Genomic DNA, 26,519 nt, shown 5'->3' on the forward strand with positions numbered 1-26,519 from the left:
AGAGATCAGAGGAGAATGACCAGACTGGTCTGAGCTAACAGGAGGTCTATAGTAACTCAAATAAGCACTCTTTACAGCCGTGGCAAGCAGAAAACGTGGCGCAGATACACCGAAACTGGTTGAAGAAAGGAAAAAGACCAGGTGATTTTTTTTTCTAATCTTCAACTGTCCAGTTTCGATGAGCCTGTGCCCATGATAGCCTCAGATTCTTGTTCTTGGCTGACAGGAGTGGAACCCAATGTGGTCCTCTGCTGTTGTACAACATCCATCTCATAGGATAATGTTTTGTGCATGCCGAGATGTATTTTGTTTTTCACACCATTCTGTGTAAACTCTAGAGACTGTTATGTGTGAACATCCCATGAGATCAGCGGTTTATGAAATACTCAGACCAGGTTTTTGGCGCCAACAACCATGCCACAATCAAGTCACAGAGGTAACATTAACTGAAGCTCTTGACCTGTATCTGCATGATTTTTTAGGTGTTCCTAAGTGCACAGTAAGTGTATATATATATATATATAAAGGTCTGGAGTTGATATCAGGTATTGAGTTTGCATTTGGCAGCTGTTCGACTGGAGCTACCAATATGAAGTCCAAGGAGATCTCAATGCAAGTGAAGGAGGCCATCGTTAGGCTGAAAAAACAACATAAATCTATAAGAGAGATAACAAAAACCTTAGGTGTGGCCAAATCAACAGTTGGGTATATTCTTAAAAAGAAAGAAAGCACTGGTGAGCTCAACAACATCGAAAGGCCTGGAAGACCACGGAAGACAACTAAAGTGGATGATCACAGAATCCTTTCATAAACAGAAGTCAAGAATACTCTGGAGAAGGTAGGCGTATCATTGTCAATATCTACAATCAAGAGACGCCTTCATGAATGTAGATACAGAGGGTTTACAACAAGGTGCAAAACCACTGGTAACATTCAAGAACAGGAAAGCCAGATTAGACTTTGCCAGAAAACATCTAAAAAAGCCTCCCATGTTCTGGAATAAGATTCTTTGGACTGATGAAACCAAGATTAACTTGTCTTTCTGTACTGTACCCCTGCTGTTGCTAAATGCAATTTCCCCACTGCGGGACAAATAAAGGAATATCTTACTCTTACTCTTACTTACTTACTCTTACCAGAATGATGGGAAGAGAAAAGTATGGTGAAAGAAAGGAACAGCTCATGATCCAAAGTATACCACATCATGTGTCAAACATGGTGGAGGAAGTGTTATGGCATGGGCATGTATGGCTGCCAGTGGAACGGGCTCACTGGTGTTTATTGATGATGTGACAGCTGACAGAAGTAGCAAGAAGTAGCAGAAGTAGTAGGTGGATAATGACACTAAACATACTGCAAAAGCAACTCAAGACTTTTTAAAGGCAAAGAAAATGAATATTCTTTAATGGCCAAGTCAGTCGCCTGATCTCAACCCAATAGAGCATGATTTTCACTTACTGAAGACAAGACTGAAGGCAGAAAGACCCACAAACAAGCAGCAACTGAAGGTGGCTGCAGTGAAAGCCTGGCAAAGCATCTCCAGGGAGGAAACTCAGAATTTGGTGATGTCCATGGGCTCCAGACTTCAGGCAGTCATTGACTCCAAAGGATTTTCATCCAAGTATTAAAATTATGGTTATATTTACAATTATGTCACTTTGTCCAAATACCTTTGAGCCCCTGAAAATGGAGGTACTTTGTTGAAAATGGCTGTAGTTCCTAAATGGTAAATGTCATATTTTTGTGGAACCTTTAAAATAACACTGAAAGTCTTGTTTTATTTCAAATCCATTGTGGTGGTGTATAAAGGCAGAATCACAAAAACTCTGTCATTGTCCAAATACTTCTGGACCTGACTGTATATATATATATACACATACACACACACACACACACACACACACACACTTACCATGTGTGTGTGTATGTATGTGTGTATATATACATATATATATTCAATTCAATTTTATCATTTATTTCTTGCAGTAGCAGCAATATATATACATATATATATATATATATATATATATATATATATATATATATATATATATATATATATATATATATACAGTCAGGTCCATAAATATTGGGACAGTGACACAGTTTTGGTAATTTTGCCTCTGTACACCACCACAGTGGATTTGAAATGAAGCAGTCAAGATGTGACTGAAGCGTAGACTTTCAGCTTTAATTCAAGGGGTTTAACAAAAATATTGCATTAACTGTTTAGGAATTACAGCCATTTTTTACAGAGTTCCTCCATTTTCACAGGCTCAAAAGTAATGGGACAAACTAATATAATCATAAATATTAGGATTATTTTTATTACTTGGAGGTAAATCCTTTGCAGTCAATGACTACCTGAAGTCTGGACCCCATGGACATCACCAAATGCTGAGTTTCCTCCCGTGAGATGATTTGCCAGGTCTTTACTGCATCCATCTTCAGTTGCTGCTTGTTTGTGGGCCATTCTGCCTTCAGATTTGTCTTCAGTAAGTGAAAAGCAGCTCAGTTGGGTTGAGGTCAGGTGACTGACTCGGCCATTTAAGAACATTTAATTTCCAAGCTCTTGGGCTGTTTTCACAGTATGTTTTGGGTTGTTATCCATCTGTACTGTGAAGCACTGTCCTATCAGTTTTGCAGCATTTGACTGAATCTGAGCAGAAAGTATAGCTCTGTACACTTCAGAATTCATCCTGCTACTTCTATCAACAGTCACATTATCAATAAACCCCAGTGACCCAGTTCCATTGGCAGCCAAACATGCCCATGCCATAACACTGCCTCCACATGTTTGACGGATGATGTGGTATGCTTTGGATCATGAGCCCTTCCTTTCCTTCTCCATACTTTTCTCTTTCCATCATTCTGGTACAAGTTAATCTTGCATCAGAACTGGTCAGGCTTTTTTTAGAGGTTTTTTAGCAAAGTCTAATCTGGCCTTTGTGTTCTTGAGAGTTACCAGAGGTTTGCATCTTGAGGTAAACCGTCTGTATTTACATTCAAGAAGGTGGCTCTTGATTGTAGACTTTGACAATGATAGGCCTACCTCCTCCAGAGTGTTCCTGACTTGGCTAGATGTTGTGAAGGGGTTGTTCTTCAATAAGAAAAGAATTCTGCAATCATCCACTTTAGTTGTTTTCTGTGGTCTCCCAGGCCTTTTGGTGCTGCTGAGCTCGCCAGTGCATTCCTTCTTTTTAAGAATGTACCAAATTGTTGATTTGGCCCTCCTAAAGTTTCTGCTATCTCTCTGATAGGTCTGTTTTGGTTTTTCAGCCTAATGATGGCCTCCTTCACTTGCATCAACACCTCTTTGGACGGCATATTGAGAGTTCCCATGAACAGCTACCAAATGCAAATTCAACACTTGGAATCAGCTCCAGACCTTTTATCTCCTTAATTTATCATGATATAAGGAGGAAACAGGCCACAAGCTGGCCATGAAACTGCTTATCAGTCAATTGTCCCATTACTTTTGAGCCTGTGAAAATGGAGGAACTCTGTAAAAAATGGCTGTAATTCCTAAACGGTTAATGCAATATTTTTGTTAAACCCCTTGAATTAAAGCTGAAAGTCTACGCTTCAGTCACATCTTGACTGCTTCATTTCAAATCCACTGTGGTGGTGTACAGAGGCAAAATTACCAAAACTGTGTCACTGTCCCAATATTTATGGACCTGACTGTATATTGCTGCTACTGTACTGCAAGAAATAAATGATAAAATTTACTATATATTGTGGGTTTTTTCAGTGATTTTTACAGTGAATCTGTTCATAAAGATGAATACCAGGAGTAGCTCATGACCATAGATTTTGGTTGCGCAGGACGACATAGCCTCTTGATTTGAATTTGGCTGAAGCTATCACGTTTGACTTGTTCTTAATGCAGCTATATTTTTTTAGCGTAACCCCATAATAGAGGTGCTTTTTAAGAATGACTCTGTAATAGACATTTGAGAGTCGACACAATACAGTCTAGCAGCTCATTTCGAGTGGTTTTAGACATACTTTTGCTCAACTGGGTTTGAGGTAATATCTTTATCCAGGATTGACAGGTTTCAGCTAAATGTCCAGCCCAGCTACATCTCAAAAACCACACAAAAGACCTGAAAATATATATAAAAAAAATTGGCATTGTCCATTTTCTTAGTCTTTGCATGAGAAAACAACCATTTCACAAGAATTTCTGATGTACAGGCATTACTCACTCCATAATTCCTCATTGCCTATCCCAATATTTGCAATATATCTTATAATAGAATCAGTTCTGTACATCATAGACACACTGTCTGCACTTACACTTTACCTTTTGCAGTAATTTATTAGATTTAATTCATATTATTTGCTATAAAACAACATCTTGGCAGCCACGGAGTATTAAACTAGCCCAATCTGGCAACCCTGTTTGGTCTGCTTCTCCTTCCTTGAGCATGGAGCAGCGTGATTCCTGTCCCAATGGACCTCTGCTAGAGCTTGATGTGAAATAATAACTCTGTGGAAGTTAAGTGGGAGCAGTGAGCATGCATGCAACATGTTCAGATCGATAGAACATCGCCTTATATCTGTTAAATAGCAACTTTTTTTTAAATCATTGGTCACTCAAAAGAGGTAGTTAATATTGTACATATGGCATTTGGCAGACAGCTTTATCAAGAGTGACTTACATTTATCTCATTGATACAGCTGAGCAGTTGAGGGTTAAGGGCCTTGCTCAAGGGCCCAGCGGTGGCAGATTGGCAGTGCTGGGATTCGAACTCATGACCATTCGATCAGAAGTCCAGTGTCCAATAAACAGCTGATATAAATGGTGTTGTTCTGCCCCACCTGCCCCTCTGTACAAGCCTCCCCGGGAGAATAATGAAGACTTGCTGTTATTGCTTATTTATAGAATGTTACTTAGACCAACATCTTAATATGTAGTCAGTTTTACAGAGTCTGCTGTGTTCATACAATATATGAATATATTGATGATGAATTTGGTGAAGATTTTCTTAAGTCCTGTTATTGAAATCTGATTTAATGATGCCATGAATAAGTATGCTACAAATAAATAAGGTTGTAAACGTTATTATCACTGAGGATGATGAAAGTAAGGGTCATGCTTCTATATGAATATGATACACATTTGCATTCCCATATCCACAGTCAACACACAGTCATGTGTTGTTGTTGTTGTTGTTGTTGTTTGTTTATTATTAATGCCAAGAACGCTTAGACAGCGTGGACATTCCAGAACTGTCTCATCTGAATTCACCCTAACTAATAAGCTAACCTGTCTAACAGAAACTGAAACGGCGACTTGCAGAAATGAGTGATTTATGGTGGATAATGAAGGTGTTCAATCTGGCAACCCGGCAGCAGTTGTGCTTCGGCAGAGCGCGCGCACAGAGCGCGGCGCACTTCAGTGCTGCAGCCGAGTCACAGAAGTGAAAGAGGAAGGAAGAGTTTGTGCTCTGGGGAAGGAGGAAGACTGCGAGTTTTGTAATACACTCTTTTTTATTTTCGTGCTTGTTTTGTTTTGCTCGACTTGAAGAAATGGCGAGGCTGAGCGAGCACGGGATCCGTCTCAGCTCTGTGCGTATTCTTAATGCACCTCTTGTGTATTGCAAATGCATACCAGTGTGCTGTGTTCAACGTTTTCGGGTTTTGTGTGCTTGCAGATGAGCCCATCGTACCTGGACAGCAACTCCACCAGTCACACGTGGCCCTTCAGTGCCGTCGCAGAGTTAATAGGTAAGACATCAACATGGGTTTTTGCTTCTCATAAAATCACATATGAACTTTTTTTTTTTTTTTTCGTGAGAGTTATGTTTCAGCTTAGATCGCGGCCCGCCAAAACGAGGGTTTCTTTTTCTTTTTTTTTTCTTTGCACTCGCATAACCGCATTACAGTACTGCTCTATAGTCCACCATCAAGGGGGATCATGGTGAGCTGCTAGCCTGGTGCTGTTATCTGCTGTGCGGTTTGGGACACAGCCCGGCACTGGCGCGGCGGAAACTCAGCACCTGTTGCGCATCCGGTCGGTCGATGACCTGCATGCTTTAAACACAACCAAACACAGCAGCCACTCTGCGTTTTATTCATTAATTTATTCTTAAATTGAATGTTTATTATTGGTTTTTAACAGTAAATACAATGTACAGTGTGCAAACTAGTGAAATACTCAAAAAAATTACACATAGACAAGTTTAAATGAAGCTCATATAGAAAGAAGGAAGAAAATAAATAAATAAATAAATAAATAAATAAATAAATAAATAACCAACCAACACCCCCCCACACACACAACCACACACACACCCACCCACACACACACCCACACACACTCAGGGTAGTGCACATGCAGAACAGTAGCACAGTGTATGAGATGGACTTGCTTCAAGTCTCTCTGACCAGGCTGTAGAGTTTCTTCTGATAAGGTGCCAAAAAAAAAGGAGAGCAGATATGTCTAAAAGTATCTCCATTCCCCTTTAATGAAACATTTATTCCTTCAAATGGAAGCATTTCAAAAATCTCCTGATACCACAACCACAAGAATTGATGGAGATGTACGGTCCAGTTAAGTACCGTACATCTCCAGCCAATGACACGCAACTTCTGCGCAAGATTTATGTCACCTGGAGCGAGTGTCAGATCGTTATATATCAATCCTAAGATAAAGAACCATGGATCGTTACATAGAGCATAACCAACTATGGTTTCTAATTTCCTTTGACCTTACTCCAGAACTGTGAGATTGACAGACTAGACCAAAACATATGACTGTGTGTCAATCTGCTTTATAAACCCATCAAGCAACAGTTAAATCCCCCGAACTGTAAAGCATGAATAAGTTCTTAAAAAGGTTTCTGTGCAAGTTACATCCCATCTCTCTCTCCTCTTTTCTCCCTCGCCTCCTTGTCTCCTCTTTTGTCCTTTGTCTTCTCTTTCCCTTTCCCTTCTCTACTTTTTCTTCTTTTCTCATCTCCCAGCTTTTTTCTTTTTTTAATTTATACATTTCTTTTGCAAGGGGTTGCGAGGGCTTAAGCCTAACTGCATATTTTATTACATATGTAAATATTATTTTACACGTTCGTGGGGGGTTCCTCTGGGTTCTCTGGTTTCCTCCCACTGTCCCAAAAATACAGGTAGGCGGATTGGGTTTGTGTGTGTGTGTGTGTGATTTAAACCTTATTTCACACCGCACAATCATACATATATTTCCCCCCAACTTATGTTATCTTTGCCCTTAGCCTCCTTTTCTCATCTTTTTTTTGCTCTGCTCCTGTCTTTTTGCCATTTTGCCCACTTTATCCTCTTCCATCATTTTCCTTCTCCACTATTTTGCCTTATTTCTTTCTCACTGCCTGTCCTTTTCTCATCCCCAGGACCTCCTGTCCTTTTCTCAGTTTATCATTTTCTCATGACATTAACATTTCCCCTCAAATTGACTTTTCTCCTTTCTAATACTTATATCCCTTTCTTATTCTTATATCTCCTCCTCTAGAGGAGTTATAAGGATAAGAAATGATGTTATAATGTCGATATTGTGATAATGCCACTTTTCCGAGATAATGCAGGTATCATCAGATATTTTATAACTTTGTTTGGAAGCAGCTGATTAGATGTTAAAATTTTGGGCTGAATCTTTAAAGCTACTGGATGTCAGATTTTGGAATGTCACCCACTCTGGTAGAAAAATGCAATTTCAAGCAACTGCAAAGGCAGTAAATACAAATATACAGGGAAACTTACCAACACGTTCCATTAGTCGCTAGCCTTTTATCATGAGTTTTCTAGCTAAAAAACTTCTCAACTGCATTTCAATACTAATTCCACAATGAGGATAAATCATCTGACTACCATCTTTCAGTCACTAGTTTCCCACCAAATCAGAGAACAAATAAATGCTTTACCTATACCTTACCTAGAAAAACCCAATCAGTTTCACTCCCGCACTCTGACTCTCCGTTTCTCCTGTGTGGCTGCTGGCTCCTGTCTGTCACTGTGGAGCTAGACTTCTTTCCTGCCTAAGATTAGGGAGAGATGAAACATGGTTGTCACAATTAGACCTGCGTACATTAGAACAGCTAATGCCAAAAGCACATCCTTACAAAAGGTGCTCCAGCATCAGGACTGGGGACCTGTGGGACCCAACAAAAAATGTTACGGGTGCAGTAGGTGAGGTATCAGGACAAAGAAAGGCCATGTTCACGGGAGTGTATTGGACAGCGATACGTTAATTCATCGTCAGTAAATGCTTTATGCTGGTTGGGGTCGCTCTGGTTTTACTTTACCTTCTGTAACGATTATCTTGGTAATGTAGCTCCATACCAGGCAAAAGCAACTAGATTCTCAGATCTGCTGATGAAAATTGATGATTTTATGAGGTTTTCTCACAATATAAACAACAAAAATATCAAAGGTCATGCAATGGCTGTATTTAAATTTCATGTAACCATCTTAGTTGATATTAGCGTAAGTTTGCTTATAGCTTTTTTTTTTTTTTTTTTTTTGGTAGCCTAAACATTGGAGTGGTTTATGGCGGTGGCTCTTGAGATTCAGTGAAATTATTTTATATTTCGGCAACATCTCCATTAGTTAAAGAGTTACTTAGCATAGTGGAGACAACAATCGTCCGATTGTTGGCACCCAAATACATAGCACATACACATGACACAATGCAGAAGCCTGATACAGAATACAGAAACATAAAGGAATTCCTTACAGTTATTTTGGTTACAATGCTGTATTTTTGTTTTTTTATGAGTTTAAAAATTTTGATTCATTATTGTAAAAAATGGTATTCAGATTCTTCAACCAACAACACAAGTCTGATGCCATTGGACATGTGGACCTTTTTGAGTGATTCATTACCTGGAAACCAGTTCAGAAGGACAGTTTGGTCATGATATCGCTGTTTTCTATCTACATTCCATCCAACAACAGAAAAATAGCCTTTTGGTTAACTCTGTGGATTTGGTTGGAGACAAAAACACCTGTCTGTTAAGTCCTTTTAAAAAGACTTGTGATAGTTAGTTACACATTTTTGTTTCATTGTGTGTATTGTGTATTTTTTTCAGTTGGAACATATCAACTCATTGCCATATGACTCACAGACAAATGTGCAAATAAACCCACAGTGATTCACAGTTATTTGTTTATACTCGTGGCTTTTTGTAGAACATGTATCAGAGCGATACAAGTGGCCCACTGGTTTAAACACGTTTATTTACCCTGATCTTGTAGATCTTGTAGATCATGTTTGACATGAGAAATAGTCTAATGGGTTACATAATTTATCGATACATATGTGTAATTAGAGTGGCTGTCTCTAACTGGCTGTCTCTCTGTGTGGTAGATAACGCGTCGGACCCCGGGGTCACAGCCAAGCAGATCTGGATCGATGTGGTCACTGTAAAAGAGGAGCTGTGTCTTAGCTTTACTGATAATGGCAGTGGGATGACACCAAGTAAACTCCACAAGATGCTCAGGTGAGTCAGGAATAGACTTTAAACACATCCCAAACCTCTTTCTTTAAACATAGCCTCTGGTGACAGGGAATATTTAGATCAGATGTCATTCACATGAGATCTCAGTTTGATCAAAGTGTATCTAGTCCAGATTGGTCCTGTAGAAGAAGCAGAATTCCTAGTTTCCTAATATCAGACTAATGTCCTTTATAAGCATTATAAATGCTTTATTCCTTATCTAGTATATATCCTTTTTGTTATATGCTGTATCCGTATAAATTACATATCAGTCCTATTATTTACCTTTACTTTTGATTTTGACGCAGAAATGATAACTAGCGGAATATGTCCATGAGGAATTGAAGAGATTTACTTTTTTAGTGCATTGTACGATTTAATGAAAATTTCTAATGTTTTAGTTAACTGAAAAGGAACAATACAAGGACAGAGATAAACATGATGGAGGAAGTGCTGCTACAAACATAAGTCATGAAGAGCTGAAGCAGGCTAACTTGCAATAAAATAATAATAATGATAATAAAGCATCCAGTGGCAAGGAATGTAAGCCATTAATCGTCTATCATTAATCAGAGGAAAGGTGCTGAGGGTGTTTCTGTGCTCTCAGGATGTAGTTATAATCACATTTTAACAGGTATTTAGACAGTTTATTTTAGTCTCATTTGTAAAGCGTGTTTAAGCACCTTAACCTGTTTTAGACACAGAGCCAGGCCTTTGAATGAAATACGTGGAGTGTAGCGATCATGTAATTAGCTACACTGTTTGCTCGAGGTAGATTGAGGGCTAATTATCTGCACCAGGGGTGTACAGTCTCATCCGGAAAGGGGCGGTGTGGGTGCAGGTTTTCATTCCAGCCAAGCGGATGCCACACCTGAGACTATTGAAAGTCAAGGTCAACTGAATAAACAGTGGGCAGTGGTAGCGCAGTGGTTAAGAACCTGGCCTACTGCCCAGACGGTCATGAGTTCAAACCCCAGCACTACCATGCTGCTACTGTTGGGCCCTTGAGCAAGGACCTTAACCCTCAGTTATATAAATGAGATAAATGTATGTTTACCAAATGCTGTAAATGTAAAGAGATGGAATCAGGTGTGGCTCCTGCTTGTTTGGAATGAAAATCTACACTCACACTGGCCCTTTCTGGATAAGATTAGACTCCCCTGATCTGTACTGTGTCTCAGATAAACTCTTCACTTCATTTCTTTGTTAAAACATGATTGTGTTTATTGCTATTATTCATAGATATTTCTGGGTTTTTTTGTGTACGTTATGGAATACAGAAAGGTTGCATGTTTTATGTTAACTTTGTCTGTTAATAGATTTTGAATTACACTCTCTCTTGTATTTTTGTCTTTCTCTCGCTCTGTAGTTTTGGTTTCACAGAGAAAGGATCTGGTAAAGGCAGTCACCAGGCCATAGGGATCTACGGTAACGGTTTCAAATCAGGATCAATGCGCTTGGGGCGTGACGCTCTGATCTTCACTAAGAATGGAGGATGTCAGAGTGTTGGCATGCTCTCTCAGACCTTCCTGCATGCCGTCAAAGCTCAGGCTGTCATTGTACCTATAGCACCATTCAACCAACAGACTAATATCCTTTATTAGCAGGATACATTTACATTTACATTTATGGCATTTGGCAGACGCCCTTATCCAGAGCGACTTACAATAGTGCTTTGAAGTCTGATATTGGCTCACTAGGTCACAAACTAGGAATACCATCAGTCCAAAACTCTGTTGGGGAGAGTTTTTTTTTTTTTTTTTTTTTTTTTTTTGTGATACACACTTTATACTTTATATCTATTTTATATATACATTTTGTTAGATGCTTTATAATTTGCATATATTATGTATTGGCTCTATTATCTATATTTAGTTTTGATACCGACGTACAAGTACATGCAGCTCAGAAGCAGCTTTTGCAATAGGCTCTCTAAAAAAACTGTCTCAGAAAGTTCTTAAATCCTTCTTTTAAGTGGAAATTACTTGATTTAATATTTTTCTGTATAACATTTAAGTATAACATATACATTTATATGCTGTAGGTAATTTAACTAAAATTTGAGACTAGACATTTGAACCAGTGAATCAGTTTTTCCACCCAAAAGAATTTCTTTCATACATGAATTTATGTCATTGTCAACAGTAAAAAAAAAAATGTGATTGGTGGCTTTGTGCTCTCTTTGCTACGTATTAAGTATAGCGTAGTGAAAAGTTTCATGTGTAACATCAAGTGAGATATACTATAAATATGCGAACTGGTGTACTTGAAAACTAAAATGGCATGATTCTAGGTGACGTCTCACTTAATACTTTTCCGCTGACAAGTCGCTTGTGCAACCCTTTTTCAGCAGCAGATACTTTTAGGCTGAATACGAGGAACTGGTGATGTCAGGAGGAAAGAAAATGAGCAAAACCATAACCATGTCTATGGAAGAAAGAAATGCTGGTGATGGAGGAAGCTACACTAATAATGTTAATGCTAACAAATTTTAAATGACACAGTTATGTAATTGTCTATAACTGTAGATTTGTATTGTGTCCAGATGCTGAAGGATTTGTGTTTGAAGAATGTACTGTATATTGAAGAAGTAACTTGTAGCTAGGTTGAAGTAAGAGCTTGTCACTAGTCACTGTTGTTATTTCGGTTACAGGCCATGTGTTGATGGAAACCGATCTCATAGAATACAGATTTTCATTTTGTTTAATTTTATACAAATGAAGTTGTAAGAAAAGATACAAACATTAACCCAACTCCTAAGTCTCACGCATAGCCTAAGCCTACGTAATTTCATTGTTTTCTACCAAATGTTATGAATTTGGAAGCGTGAGACTATTGTGGGAAAAGGAAAAATCCTATGGATGGATGTGTGTTCCTCCTGCTTGCCATCTCTCCTTAACTTTTGTTCTCTCACAGTCTTTGGTAATAACGGAGGATTCAGAGGCTAGTCTGAGAGCCATCCTCACACACTCGCTTTTCAAGTCAGAGTCTGAACTACAGGAACAGCTCGACTCAATCCCAGGCAAGAAGGGCACCAAGATCCTCATCTGGAACATACGCAGGTAAAAGACAAACCAGCAACTGAGCTGCTAGCTACAGCAGCATACGCTAATTATACACCAGCCCATACACCTATCCCTGCAAAAACAAACTTTCTAATGGTTAGAAGAACGTCTAATACTTTAAGGATCACTCTCTTGCTCTGCCTGTTTCCCTCTGTATGAAAGGTCAGAATTGCATTTTTAGAATTGCTTGCATCTCACATGGTAACCATAGTGATATTAAATATATTAATTAATTAATATATTAATATTAAAAATAGACTCTAGACTATTTAAAAAGATAATTTTAAAACAGAAACCTTTCATGCATTATTTTAGTAACGTATAAACATACATATATCTATTGAGTTGAAATCATTTAGACGTGTGAATGAACTGACAAACCTGCCACAGAGGTAAAGTTTAAACTCTGCCCACATCTGCTTAAAACCCACATCTATAACACTCCTCTTATCGTGAAAAGTTGTGAACTTTTCAGACTTTCCTTAATGATTTCATCTTTCTACTTAAAATGTCTTTTAGTCATTTTTCAATTTATCTAAAAAACATTTTCAGAGTTTCAGAAAACTTAAAACCAATATAAATTCATACTTTTCTTCTTTTCATCCTTCCATCTTTTTCTTGTCTTTTAAAAATTACCAACCGCTGAAATGTTTTAAATACAATATTGAATAAGCCATTTATTCATTTTCTCTAGAAATTTCTGTTATACATTTCTTTCTTTCCTTTATTTTGTTTACAAATATTTTGACACTATTCTTACAGCACCCTGCAAGCACCAATATTACATTTAGAAATCTTGTTTATCTCATGTCATTCATTAGAATATTAGATTAGATTTGAATATTTCCATGGACTGTACACCGTGGCTTTATGTTAACAGTGTAGCCATGGTTTGTTATCTAACAAACCGTACAGAAAATCCTGTGTACAGGTGTACTGTTTGTAGGTGCAGGATCCTCAAGAATATACTGTCTGTTGTTATGTAGAAGTTTCTTTTTAAACGGTCATACATTTTAGGAAAGTTTGGTTCAGTCAGCAGTCTATAAAAATGGTTTGGCACTTAAGAGGCATTTGGGATGGTCTCTGTTTTCAGACAAAATACAGCAACAGAAAAAAAACAGCACTACTCACAAATCTTACCTTTTCACAGAGGCTGCTAGGGGAAATTATTATTGGCTGCTTCAATAAAATCCTTGGTTTTGATGTAAGGATATTTGCATTATGGAACGATCAGCTCATTTAGTGCTGTCACTGACAGGAACAAAGACGGGAAGCCTGAGTTTGACTTTGAAGCTGATGAGGAGGACATCCGCCTGCCAGAGATCCGCTCAGAGGAGATGGAGGGGAAAGCGAAGAGACGTTACTCTGGACCTCACAGAACTGACCATATCGTCCCAGAGATGGATTACTCTCTCAGAGTGAGTGAAGGGTAGAATAGATAGAGCAACTGAAAACAGTTCACATGAAAAAATGAGGCAGGAGTAGGTTAACTGAAACAAAAGTAACATTTTTGTCTGTTTCTCTCTCATCCTTCTCTCTCTCAGGCATATCTCAGCATTCTGTATCTGAAACCCAGGATTCAGATCATCCTCAGGCAGAAGAAAGTTCAGACCAAACTAGTGGCAAAGAGTCTGTCTATGATTGAAAATGATGTTTACAAACCACAATTCATTGTATCCTTTCAGGGGCTTTTCATTTGGAGTATGTAAATGTTCTCTCATAAATACTGAGAGAAATCTGTTGTATACTTAACCAGTTAAACTGCTACCTAAACTAATTGCTTATATAGAAAAAGAAGCACCAGGTTTTTAGGGCTACATTATTAGTGTTTAAATTGCTTCTTTCCCCTGTATACTGAGAAGGCATTCCATCTCTTCTGCAGACCTCAGCATTCCTTTACTTGCTATTGTCAAACTTGTACAGGAAGTTCATTTGAAGCGAACCCAACGGCATGTTGTCAGGTAGAAAAGATCAGTTTAGAAAAAAATATCAGTTCAGAAGTCAGTTTACACTTGACTAAGTGCACTGCTTGGTGCAAACAGCCTCAAGTTTAGACAAATACGAAAAGCCCTTAAGGCTGAAGCCTTCTCTACTTCCTAAAAGGCTACCAGTCTGGGAGGAAGAGATCTAAGGCCTGGTTTATACTTTATTCATGACTAGATGTGCACATGTGGACACAACAGCTGTGTGAACAGCATTGTTTATGTACTTGCCTGTGTACCTTTTATACATCTGGGGGGTTAAAATTGATGTAGATCCACTAGAGGACAGGCCAGAGCCAATGCATCCCTCTTCATCAGGTTTCCATTTTGGCCTGTAAAATGGTTAGGGATTTTGTGCTAACTGTGCTGGGACACATAGTTGCCACTGTGCAGAGGCATGGAGATGTTAAACACAAAGGCGAACTCTGTTAGTTTCTCTTTAAAACTTTTCACCATTGTTTGATGGTTTGCCATGAGCTGTATCCCAAATTGAAAACCATACCTTACAATCGGAAGTAGTTAGTGATCTATAAGATCCAGACAACTGGTATGCAAAACAGAAGTTTCATTAGGATTTAAGGCTACAAGAAAAGTTTTTAAAATTCAAACACAAAGCATTTCATAGGAAATTCTCTTAGTGCTAATACTAAAAACCGTCTAGAATAGATGCAGTTTGAGACACAGCTCTGTTGTGGATATTGCGATTTGTAAATCCACAATCGATGTGCCACATAAATGCAGGATACACGCAGTGGTCATGTTGCACACTCATTCTAAATTGAGCACACATGGAGGAAAGTGATGTGTATATACAAACGAGACCTAAAAGATTAACCATAATTGATTTGCATTGCTCTGAATCAACACAGAGAGAGGGATGGAGCCATACTTTGTACTCAGTGAGAGCATGCCCACTTGTATACTCAGCCATAGAAAGAAACAGTTGATACAGCTGGCCCAGATGTTATACAGGTTATGTAGTTAGTTGATCAATGGCAGACAAGTTGAATTTTGCATTTTCCTTAACCTTGGACCAAATTAGAATGAACGAGTGAAGATTACCTTTGGCTTTAATCATAAAAACAAAGATCATTATGGCATCATGATGTACCACAACAACAGGCTCATCAAGTCTTATGAGAAAGTTGGCTGCCAGATCAAGGTACTGAACATAATTATAGTATAATCATACACAGGAATGACACTCACTCTTTCTTGCTGAACAAATTGTGTGAGTTTTTTTAGTCAGAGTGGTCTTTTTTTCTGCATAACTATCTGATAAACAAAATATTTGAACTTTTTTTTTTTTTTCCTCTGACAGTCATCTGGCCTGAGGTCAGGAGTGGGTGTTATTGGAGTAATCGAGTGTAACTTTCTGAAACCAGCTCACAACAAGCAGGACTTTGAGTACACCAAAGAGTACAGGTAAGCTGATTCTCAATATATCACTGTCTCTATCTTTACTAAATACACCTGACACTTAACATCCTGAAATCTTGTTATACAGGAATTCTGCTGCTAAACATACACCTACAGGCCCTGATGTCACTACTGAATACCTTTGGCATAGACTGAAGCCATTCAGCTATGTGAATTATGCTGTCGTTTTTCCCTCAGACTCACTCTGGCTGCCCTTGGCATTAAACTCAATGACTACTGGCGTGAGAAAAAGGAAAAGAAAGCGAAAGAGAGAGCATTCCGAGCTCTGGAGAGAAAAAGCATAGAAGGGAATACTGAGGAAAATGACGAGAGTGAGGAGGAAGAGGAGGAGGAGGAGGAGGAGGAGGAGGGGGAAAAAGAAGAAGCGGAAATAGCGTAAGCTGTACTGCCTCTCATATTAGCGTCAGATGAAAGCGTGTACTTGACTGATCAGACACACTGCACAGGAAGTCCTTAAATATAGCACCTTTCATGCAAATTGCTATACAGCACACACACGACAAAACACGACACGATAATGATAATCCTGAAAAGAAATCAAAATAAATAGAATAGGTACACACAACATGAACTAAAAGACATCTACTTTGGTTAGTAAACAAAGATGGTGAGTCTTGTTTAGCTGAGAACAGCCTATCATGATAGTAGCAATTTTTTTCTGTTAAACCACACAGCTTAGCTGTCTACACAAGCTGTTCACGCATTCTCTCTCTCTCTCTCTCTCTCTCTCTCTCACTCACACACACAGACAACGACAGAGCTCTTGAGCTGGTTTGTAGTGATAAAGAGATGGAAACATTTTAGTCAGGTCTGCAGTTTAGTTGAGACTCGAAACCGGAAGAAAGAGCAGGAACCTTATCAGTAAATCAGCTCATAGAGACAGCAGCAGGTTGTACAGCACTCACTGAAGCACATGTGATGATATCTGTTTATGTTTATTGCCCTAACATGGACGAAATGAGCTCATTTCTTCTCAGCTCATCTGATAACAAATCCGTGCTTATCAGTCCACCTGAGGTGCAGGAAGAGCTCTGTCTGGTTTGGGTTGAACAGGGTTTTACAACAAGTACAAGTACAATGTTAATCATGATTGTTTATCACAATTGTTCTAGGTTTATTATTTATATCTTTTCATTTTTTAAATCAGAAAATAGTCCGTGCTCTCAAATCTTTGAAAGAAAATATGACCAATCCGAAGTTTTGTTAACTGAGAGCGTCTTTTAAATGTTAAATATACACAACATTAGACTTAAATATATAAATACAGCAGTATGCAAGCAAACAGACAAACTTATGAATGAGGACCATGTGATTTGATTCATCAGAGTCAATTCAAATGATATCAGACTGCAGCCAATTAGCCGACTTGAACTAAGCTCACGGCTGTCACAGTTGGTTAGGTATGCTTGATTGAGGAAGCTATCAATCTTGATCACATCTCTAGGGCTGAAGCTGAATTCTGCTGAAAGGCAGATCACCACAAACACTGTTTAGACTGAAAAGCAGCACAATTGTTCTCTTTCTTTTCCTCAGGGATGTGTCGTGGATTCAGTGTGAGGAGTGTATGAAGTGGAGGGGCATTCCTACTCACCTGTTCAAAAACAATGTCCCTGAGCACTTCACCTGTAGCCAGCACCCTATCGGCCGCCTGAGGTCAGTGCTAACACTGAATTCCTGCACAATCCACAAGACCACTACCTACCTGCCTACACACACACACACACACACACACACCAGCCAGAACTGTTAGTTCTTATCTGATCACTGTTTATTAATATTGTAACAATACATTAACAATATATTAATATTATAACATACACTTACTGGCCACTTTATTAGGAACACCTTTACCCCCGCCCATTCATGTACTTTTCAGATAATCATGTGGCAGTAGTGGAATGCATAAAGTCATGCAGATACTGGTCAAGAGCTTCAGTTACTGTTCACTTCAAATAGCACAAAAACATGATCTCAGTGACTTGGACCATAGTGTGGTTGTTGGTGTCAGACAGGCTGGTTTGAGAAAATGCTGAGTTCCTGAGATTTTCACACATAATGGTCTCTAGAGTTTACACAGAAATGTGCAAAAAGCAGGCAAACAAAAAAACATCCAGAGATCAGCAGTTCTACAGGCAGAAACACATTGTTGACTGGTTAAAGCCGACAGGAAGGATATGGTAACTCAAATAAGTGCATCTCAGAACACAGGCTCACCAAAACTGGACAGTTGAAGTTTGGAAAAACATTGCCTGGTGAGTTTGACCTGTATCTGCATGATTTTATGCATTGTGCTGCCACCGTCTGATTAACAGATTGGATAATTGCATGAAAGAGCAGGGGTACAGGTGTCTTAAGTGGTGAGTGAGTGTATTACACTCATTAGTTCATCACAGTCATTAACAACACATGATAAAGTATATTTACATACATAGACACACAGAACGGCTTGATGTGCCATCCTCCTGATGGAAGAGATGGAGGGATTGGGTCAGGGACTAATATCTTTTTTGTTTATGTTTTTTATATTTACTTATTTATACCTTATTACTATATTTACACATTATTACATTGTACGAAGTTAAAATATTTAACAGAACCAAGTTTATATTGAAAATATGACTTTTCTAATTCCTACTTATGTTTGATAGAGAAAAACAGAGCCATGACATAATTTACACATAATAATGTTGGTAAAATCACTTTTAGTCCAGAATTGAAAAGTTAGAAAATCACTTAATTAAAAACATGTCATATAAAGTTTGTTTTTAATTCAGTTTACTGAAAGAACTTCTGAACTACATCTTAAACCCTAACATGCTTGGTTTCCAAAATGTATATGCATTTTCTGCCTTTGCATATCACAAGCAGCAGAATGGAGTGTGATACTTTTGTGTTGTTCTCTCAAAGGAGCTGCTTAGTGCCTGAGGAACCCGAGGAGCCAGAGGACGAGCTGACACCTAGCTATGAGAAAACGCACAAAAAACAGTAATGACTTCACAACAGCCAATGTTTATGTGTTTCTGTGTGTGTGTATGAGAGAGAGAGATAGAGAGAGAGAGAAAGAGAGACAAAGAAAGCAAACCCTGGTCAGACTGTGGCATGCTTGGTTACTGTTAAACCACATCCTGAGCACTCAACTGTGAAAACAGTGTAAAACAAACCACATGTCATTTTATACATATAAATCTTCATGAACTCATAAATCTATCAGCAAGTCACTATAGCGTGGCTAGCTGCCCTGTCTCTATATGGCAGTGCTTTGTTATATGCTTTAACCATAAACTAATTGATATTATCATAATATCATAAAAACAAATTATAAACACACTTAGACTGAAAAATTTCCAACTGTGTGCTTAAACTGGCATGTAGCTTTAATAAGGTGTGTTCTGATTGTTCGGCTTGCATTTACAGGGAAGTCTGGGCCAAACGAAGAGGAAAATCTGTGGAGGTGAGTATACTGTACACACACACACACGTCTTACTATCCTCATGCAGACCCTCCGTTAACATAATGATTACAAAAGTTAATTAATGCTATGCCTAAATCTAATACTAACCTCAGGTAACCCGAAGGAAATGTTAGATTTTTGTGGTCCTGAGTGACGCAATAGAAAAACATTCACCTTATCATCGGGAGATCACAAGCTCAAATCACAAAGATGCCACAGCTATCTGCGGCTAGGAGCCAAGGTAGCTCTCTCCCACACTGAAAATAAGCCAATCAGGTGTGTCTGTGAGCTCATGTATGTGGAAAAGGGCAGATAGCTGTTTTCCTCCAAGTGTGTTATGCTAGCCTGTGACACAGCATGAGCAGCAGTTAGAAAAGATGCTGTTGGCTGGCTTCACAGGTTAGCCTTCACCCTCCCTGAGTGATAGTTGTCATGTGATAGGGGAGAGCTGGCTGGTTGGTGGGAAATGGCAGGTGACCATATGTGCGAGAGAAATCGGGAGAGGGAACCTACCTTATGGGGACCCACCAAATGTCTCCACAAGGTCAAAACTTTAACACCAACAGGAGATAAAACATGGACACAAAACTCACTCACTCACTCTATCACACACACATACACAAACAACAGAGAAATAAATGCTGTAGAAACATTCTATACTCTAATTTCTAAAAAGCCAATATCTTCTTTACAAATACATCTGATCTCTATTCCACTTTTTTATATGAAGTTTTTTGAAAAGTAAAATAGACATGTGGGGTGTACAAATATGTGGAATATGAGGAATGAGGAATACATTTTGATTTTATTTGGTATTGTTGCTCTCAGAAAGAGTGTTTAAAAACCTGTACTCATGTGAGACAAATAAGTGATATAATGAGAGCCCAAAAATTAAACTGCTACTTTAAGAATACTCAGTGAAAATTAAACAGTAATTGTGTTTAACATGAAAGGTCTGCAAATTAACTTCATGTCACCCAAATCTTGCTTTGAAGGTCATTTTTTTCTGTTCAGTGATTTGCCAATCATTACAATGTTTAATTTATTAATGAATGACACGCCACACATTCTGGGGAGTGTAAATTCCTCTGTCCTAAAGACTTCGCTATTCTGGGAACCTTGGAACACACCATGACTGTTACAAAGTGCTTACAACCAAGACTCCTTCTATAAAAGTTACATAAATGCCTCCTAACAAAAATGTCATCACGTCAATGATTATATATTTCACTTTATTATATGACACATTTTTTAAATCCGTTTAGTCTTAGATTATGTGGCACATCCACCGTATAAGTCCCCGTGAATGAGCTGTTACTATAGAAACATGAACGTATTAGAAATAGTGCATTAATATTAACCTGTCGAATCACGTTACAGACGGAACTGTCCGGACTGTGCTGTTAAACAAAAATAACACACCCCTTCAGACTCAACTGTGCTGTGGTATAAAAAGGTATTATAGGATTGTAAGGCATATAATTATGTAGTGTATGTCAGGTTATATAGTTGGATCATTAAAAATAATCATTAATCATTGATGGATGTTTATTTGAGGCAATGAGGGGTGTTATGAGGGGTGTTACACAGGCTGATTGTAGATCCAGTGTTCAACACAGAGAGCAGCCAGTGTACAAAGCGTCTATGCAAATCTCTACACAAGAGCACTGAAACTCTGAAACTGATAATAATGTTGTGTAAACTATGTAAAGACATCCAAATTTCAGGCAAAGCCTCCATACCAGACTTCTCCCCATCCCACCTCCCCAAATTATCTTTGCTTTACACTAAGACTCATCTACACATGTACACAGCTTCTGCAGTCGTGCTTTTGCTTTCACTCTGTCTGTAGAGGAACTACAAACACTGTGAATGTCTACAAAAGGGGAAATGCGAGTACATATACAGTGTGAGAACTGGGTGACAGTAACCACAGCACACATATATGTAGTGGGTGTGTGTTTAAATGGGGTTTGGAGGAAAACAGTCAGATGATTGAGCTCATCTGCATTTAGCTCAGTTAGCTAAACGCAGATGAGACTCCCCGTTACTTATATTGTCAAATTTGCTTATATAAAATGTGTTTATAGCCAAATATCATGCTGTCATACTCCACAGTGAACCAGGTTTTATTTCTCATATTTTATTTCTCAAACAGTAACAGGACAACAAAACAGCAAAACATGTAGAGCTATAAATTCCTAATGTTCAGTGTTGGTTCCAAAGGGGAAAATCCTAAAAACTCCTAAACAGCATTATAAAGGATACGCTGTTGCCTTGTAAAATTAAAGTGCACATATATTTCTAACATGATTCAAACATTACTATTGTTCTTCATATATCAGACCGGTATCTTGTATCAACTGAAACCCAGATATCAGTATTGCATCAGAAACGGAAAAACATTGCTTCCATAAACACAAACAATGATGGTGTGTCTTTTATAACCCAATTTGCTTATGTGTGGCACCCTGGAAAAATGCTTCACGTGGTTCAATTATGATAGTATTCAAATATATGAAGTTCTAAACGCTACAGACTTTCCTGTAAGGAAATGTTCGAGATACTATTGCAAGTAAAGTGTTAGCATTTTAAACTCCGGCCACCACCAACAGTGAAAAGGGAGAAAGTTGCATGTAACTGCACGTTTGAAAGCCGGTGATTTAAACTTCAAACTGAATTAATTAGTTTTGCTGCGGCAAGTAACTATCCAACAAATTGATTATAGTGTGGCATTCACTGAGTGAGGAAATCAAACTTAGCTAGCAAGGTTTTAAACATCGTTAAGTGGACTGTTTTTGCCACTGTGTTAAACAGGTTGTTACCCAACATGATTTTTGTAGGAAGACAGCCAAGGCAAGACTAAAACGTGAATAAAAACATTTCCACATCGGTTTGGTGAAATATATTCATAGTTTATTAATTAAGATGTGTCAAGTTTTGTTATAGGCAGAAAAGCTCAGCAAGTTTCTTGGAGCTTTTTTGGGCTGTTTGTGAAAAATCAGGCACAGAGTACCACATACATATTATTATTTATGACAACATACAAAGTGAAAAATATTGTGTATATCTGTGTGCATCTGCGTATAAATGTTAATATAAGCATTTAGCTGTGGGGTTTTTTTTGGCCTTTGGTTTAAGTCATGCTGGTCACTCATTTTCTCTGGTACAGATTAAAATTAGCCAAGCGTATGTGAAACACCCCCCCCAAGAGATACCATAACTCAAGAGAACACAGAGAATAGCAGAGTTAGTGTGTGTGTGTATTTGCTTTAATGTACTTTTTGTGTTGAACTTTCTCGGTGTGCTCTCACAGAGTTAATATGTATTTTAACTCTTATTTATGTGTGTGCATGTTTGTGTATGTTTAAGAGTGATAAAGGCCCAATGCCTTCTGAGTGCAAAGAGGCACCTGAGCCAACCTCAGAAACCACACCGGATGAAACTGTTATTGCCATGGAGACAGAGACTGAGAGCAAAGACGATGAATCCACACCATCCTCACAATCCAATCGGTCTGACACCTGTATCTCAAAAATCTATCACCAGTTTACAGCTACAGTTCATATCACTGATATGAACATCTACAATAATCCTTAAAGGAATGTTCCAGCCTTTTTTCCCCAAAACTAGTCCCTGTTCACCCAATCTGGAGCGTATGTGACGACAAACAGAAATTCTGACATGCTTTGCTTTACTTGGGAAAAGGACAGAAAACCTGTTTAAAGTCTTAAGGCAGCTGTTAAATTTGTTCTATTTTACATTTTGCAAAACACGTTTCTGATTCAGTCAAAGGTATTTGAAAATTAAAATCTAAATCTTCTAAATCTTCTAAATATTCTCAGACAAAAGAATTTATCATCCCTGCAGTCACTGTATCTGAAAGTAAAGACTCCGAGAGTTTTCCCACCACAAAATCTTTTTACTGTGCTGCTCTAGTATTGGATTAATAGTTTTCTTAAGAGTTTCTGTGGTTAGAATATAAAGGTTGGGATTTGAAATTGCTGTTGCTGTTGCATGGTTACATATTTAAAAAGAAATACTGACTTATTCAACAGCTGCCCTTAGATTTCTATTATAAATGTGCTTCAAGGAACTGTTTTTCCATTATTTTCTCAATACAAGGACATGTCCAAATTCTTGTGAATGGTAATTGCACATGCACTACATACGCAGTGAATGGAGATCAAGTTGAAAAATGCTGGAGTATTCCTTTAACTCGAATACCAATGTGAAGAATGAATATGTACTATATACGTATATATTTAACTATAGGACATTATTCACAAAATGTATTCATTATGAATTCTTCATCATTTTAACTTTCCAGCAAAAGAAAAGCAACATGGACGAACAATGAAATCAGCAGCAAATCACCAAAATGCACTGACTCTGAAAAAGAGATATCAACTACTACAACAGAAGCAGAGGAACAGGTGATGGAGAAAACTCTGGAAATGATGGAGACAAACAGCAACAAGGACCAGACCATGAGCAATACTAAGGAAGAGGGTAAAAGTCCTGCAGTGTCTCCTGACACAGAGTGCACTGCTAACTCGAGTTCTTCAGAGCAGCAAGTGGCACAAGGCCCGCAGACTAAAGACCAGCCAAAACTTGCCACTGGCCCCCCAGGCTGGCCTCACCCAATCACACCGCATCCCTCCATGGCGTGGTCTCACCCTCTTCCTCCTGCTCAGACTGTGGTCGTTCCTCCTCTTAGCCGTACCAGCAGGCAGTCACGCCCTCTGCTCCGGCTGGAGAGTCCAGACCGGTCTGTGCTCACTAGCAGACTGGACCAACTGGAGCGGGAAGCCAAACGCCTGAGGAGGATCCTCGGCCTACGAGAAGCGGTTGTTCAAATGAGTCCGTTATCAGACGGGGAGGTATCAGGGTCCGCAGGGAAGGTACAGGAAGGGAGCACAGACTCAGGGGTAGACACTGTGGCAACAGCCTCTGTGGCATCCAAGGTGAGAATGGAATGTACTTACATCCCCCGTTTCAGTACTCTGTTTAACACGTGTAACACATCACACAAATGAGCACTTGCTGAACAAAGTGAAGAGGGGACAAGAAGGAGCAGAATTTATAATAGGAATGCATTTGCCTTTTGGTATTAAACAAAAACCTGCATGAAGCGATTTCTTTGGAGATTTGCAACCTACATTTACTTCGGTGTCTTTGTCTGGCAGAAACATAAATAAATAAAACGCAAGATAGCATAAGATATACAGCATACAGTATAAAGATATACGTACATACATGTATAAAGTAAAGCAGCATACCGCTGAAATGTCCAATCACATCAGCTCCTCTAATGGCTCAGTACAATGACGTATTCATTACGACTGATGATGAGATTTCATTTACAAATGCGTTTCTGTTTTCTCCTTGGCTTTTATGGGTGTTCACTCACATATAAACACTCTAGGACTGTGTTGATGTCATTGTTGGTGTGTTCTTAGTTGTTAAACATAAACTAATAAGTCAGTTCTTAGTAGTGGGGTGAATTAGCCTATTTATGTAGATAATTATTATAACATTAATTATCTACAAACAAATCTACAAAAATGAATTTTGGGTATCGCATGACATCAGGAAAATACCATTTGGTTTTACAGCTGTGCAAAGAGAGGATCCAAGTTCGTAATTTTGAACTGAAGTTTGTTTACTACTGTGCTAGTGCACCTCTGTCATCACAGTAACATACTTCTGACCATAGAAATAGTGGGGAGCAGTAAGCAATGTGCTATTATATTATGTTTGTTCCTGCATCAAAATTTGGGCACTGTGGATTTTTCTGTCTACCTTCAGAAATCAGGACCTCAGCCAGATCAGCAGAGTCTTTTAAAGAAGAACGCCAGTCCTGCCGGACAGCAGGAAGCACCAGTATCCCCTGCAGATGACCTGCACTGGAGTAAGACATTGGCTAAACTGCAAAGCCAAAACCAAGCTCTAAGTACAGAGCTGAATAAAGTGAAGAAGGAAAATGAGGAACTCCAGAGCAAAGTGAGACAAGCAGAGAGAGAGACACGGGACAGGAGAGAGCAAAGCACCAATACACCCTCCAACATTCACGATAGGTGTGTTTGTGTATACATATATTAGCTTTCTGTTACTAAAAAGCAAGCTGTTTATTTTACCTAAAGAAAGGAATTCATCTCTGTTTCTCTCTGCAGTATTGCACTGGATCGATTACGCTCTATCCGTCGAAACGTCGTGTCTCTCCTCTCTTCCATCCTGCCCAATCTGGATATGCAGGGAATCAGCTATGACACCGGAGACGTGGACAGCATCCTGCAGCAGATCATCCAGGCCAACAACCTCTGATAAATAAGCTCCAGGACAAATGCATAGTCCAACAAGAACTGATTTCAGTGCATCACTTATAGCTGAGCTCCACAGAAAGCAAGCTTATAGGCAAAAAAAAAAAAAAATTAAATTAAAAAAAAAATTTTTGTAATAATAATAAAAAGAAAAAAACTCTGATCTTGTTGCAGTGCTTCTAGCTGAACTCCACAGCAAAGAGCATATCTGGGCTAGTCACCTGTACCTATGACAAGGTTTCTATAGAGCATAATGGAGGTCCTGTTCCTGTTACAAAGCCATCATATGTAGATTACCTTTTTCCTTTACAACAGCATTAATTCTATCACATACCGCACTGATATTATTCCATATGATATTAATGTGTCATGGTTAACATTTAGAATGTTTGTTCATTGGTTTCTTGTTAACAATGTGACTGCTTTATATAGTGGACATGTGAGGTAGAAGTTTGCAAATGAACTGTTTAGGAACCTTGCATCATTTCAATGTAAAGTATTGATTTTTGTCTCTCTTTTTTTAATGATGCTGTAGAATGTTTTTTTTATAAAAGTGACATAACATTGATAAGACAGTCTATGTCCAGCTTTAAGTGTCAGGGTGTGTGGCAGTTCTACTCACACCAATGGCTTACAGTATGGTTTGTACTGTGCTACTTTTGGGGGGAAACTTTTTTATGCTCAATAGGTGCCTGTTTTTACTATATCCTTGTTACTGGCTACTGTTTCTACATTTTTCAGCAATAAAGTCTGAGTATTTTTTGTAATTCAAACGTGGAGAACA

General features: G+C 38.5%; 1 protein-coding gene across 1 annotated transcript; it reads left to right on the forward strand.

The window, feature by feature from the left end:
- The first annotated feature begins 5,345 nt into the window (after positions 1–5,345).
- zgc:152774 (uncharacterized protein LOC553526 homolog) lies at positions 5,346–26,508 on the forward strand. The gene is made up of 17 exons (XM_026919621.3): positions 5,346–5,577; positions 5,664–5,736; positions 9,344–9,476; positions 10,843–11,063; positions 12,388–12,535; positions 13,797–13,956; positions 14,083–14,211; positions 15,563–15,682; positions 15,842–15,945; positions 16,138–16,335; positions 17,494–17,613; positions 18,868–18,945; positions 19,375–19,411; positions 22,785–22,927; positions 23,743–24,379; positions 25,224–25,492; positions 25,589–26,508. The coding sequence occupies exons 1-17, from the start codon at positions 5,539–5,541 to the stop codon at positions 25,737–25,739; spliced, it is 2,760 nt and encodes a 919-aa protein (XP_026775422.3). The 5' UTR covers positions 5,346–5,538; the 3' UTR covers positions 25,740–26,508.
- Positions 26,509–26,519: the final 11 nt, after the last annotated feature.

The sequence above is a fragment of the Pangasianodon hypophthalmus genome, chromosome 9 (genome assembly GCF_027358585.1).
Source record: "Pangasianodon hypophthalmus isolate fPanHyp1 chromosome 9, fPanHyp1.pri, whole genome shotgun sequence".
Classification (NCBI taxonomy): domain Eukaryota; kingdom Metazoa; phylum Chordata; class Actinopteri; order Siluriformes; family Pangasiidae; genus Pangasianodon; species Pangasianodon hypophthalmus.

Excerpts from the sequence above, each read along its gene's own strand:
- zgc:152774 (XM_026919621.3), top strand. The coding sequence starts at position 5,539 with ATGGCGAGGCTGAGCGAGCACGGGATCCGTCTCAGCTCT. Across the intron at positions 11,064-12,387 it reads ACCATTCAACCAACAGACTA|AGTCTTTGGTAATAACGGAG; the intron begins ATATCCTTTATT and ends TTGTTCTCTCAC. Across the intron at positions 12,536-13,796 it reads CTCATCTGGAACATACGCAG|GAACAAAGACGGGAAGCCTG; the intron begins GTAAAAGACAAA and ends TGTCACTGACAG.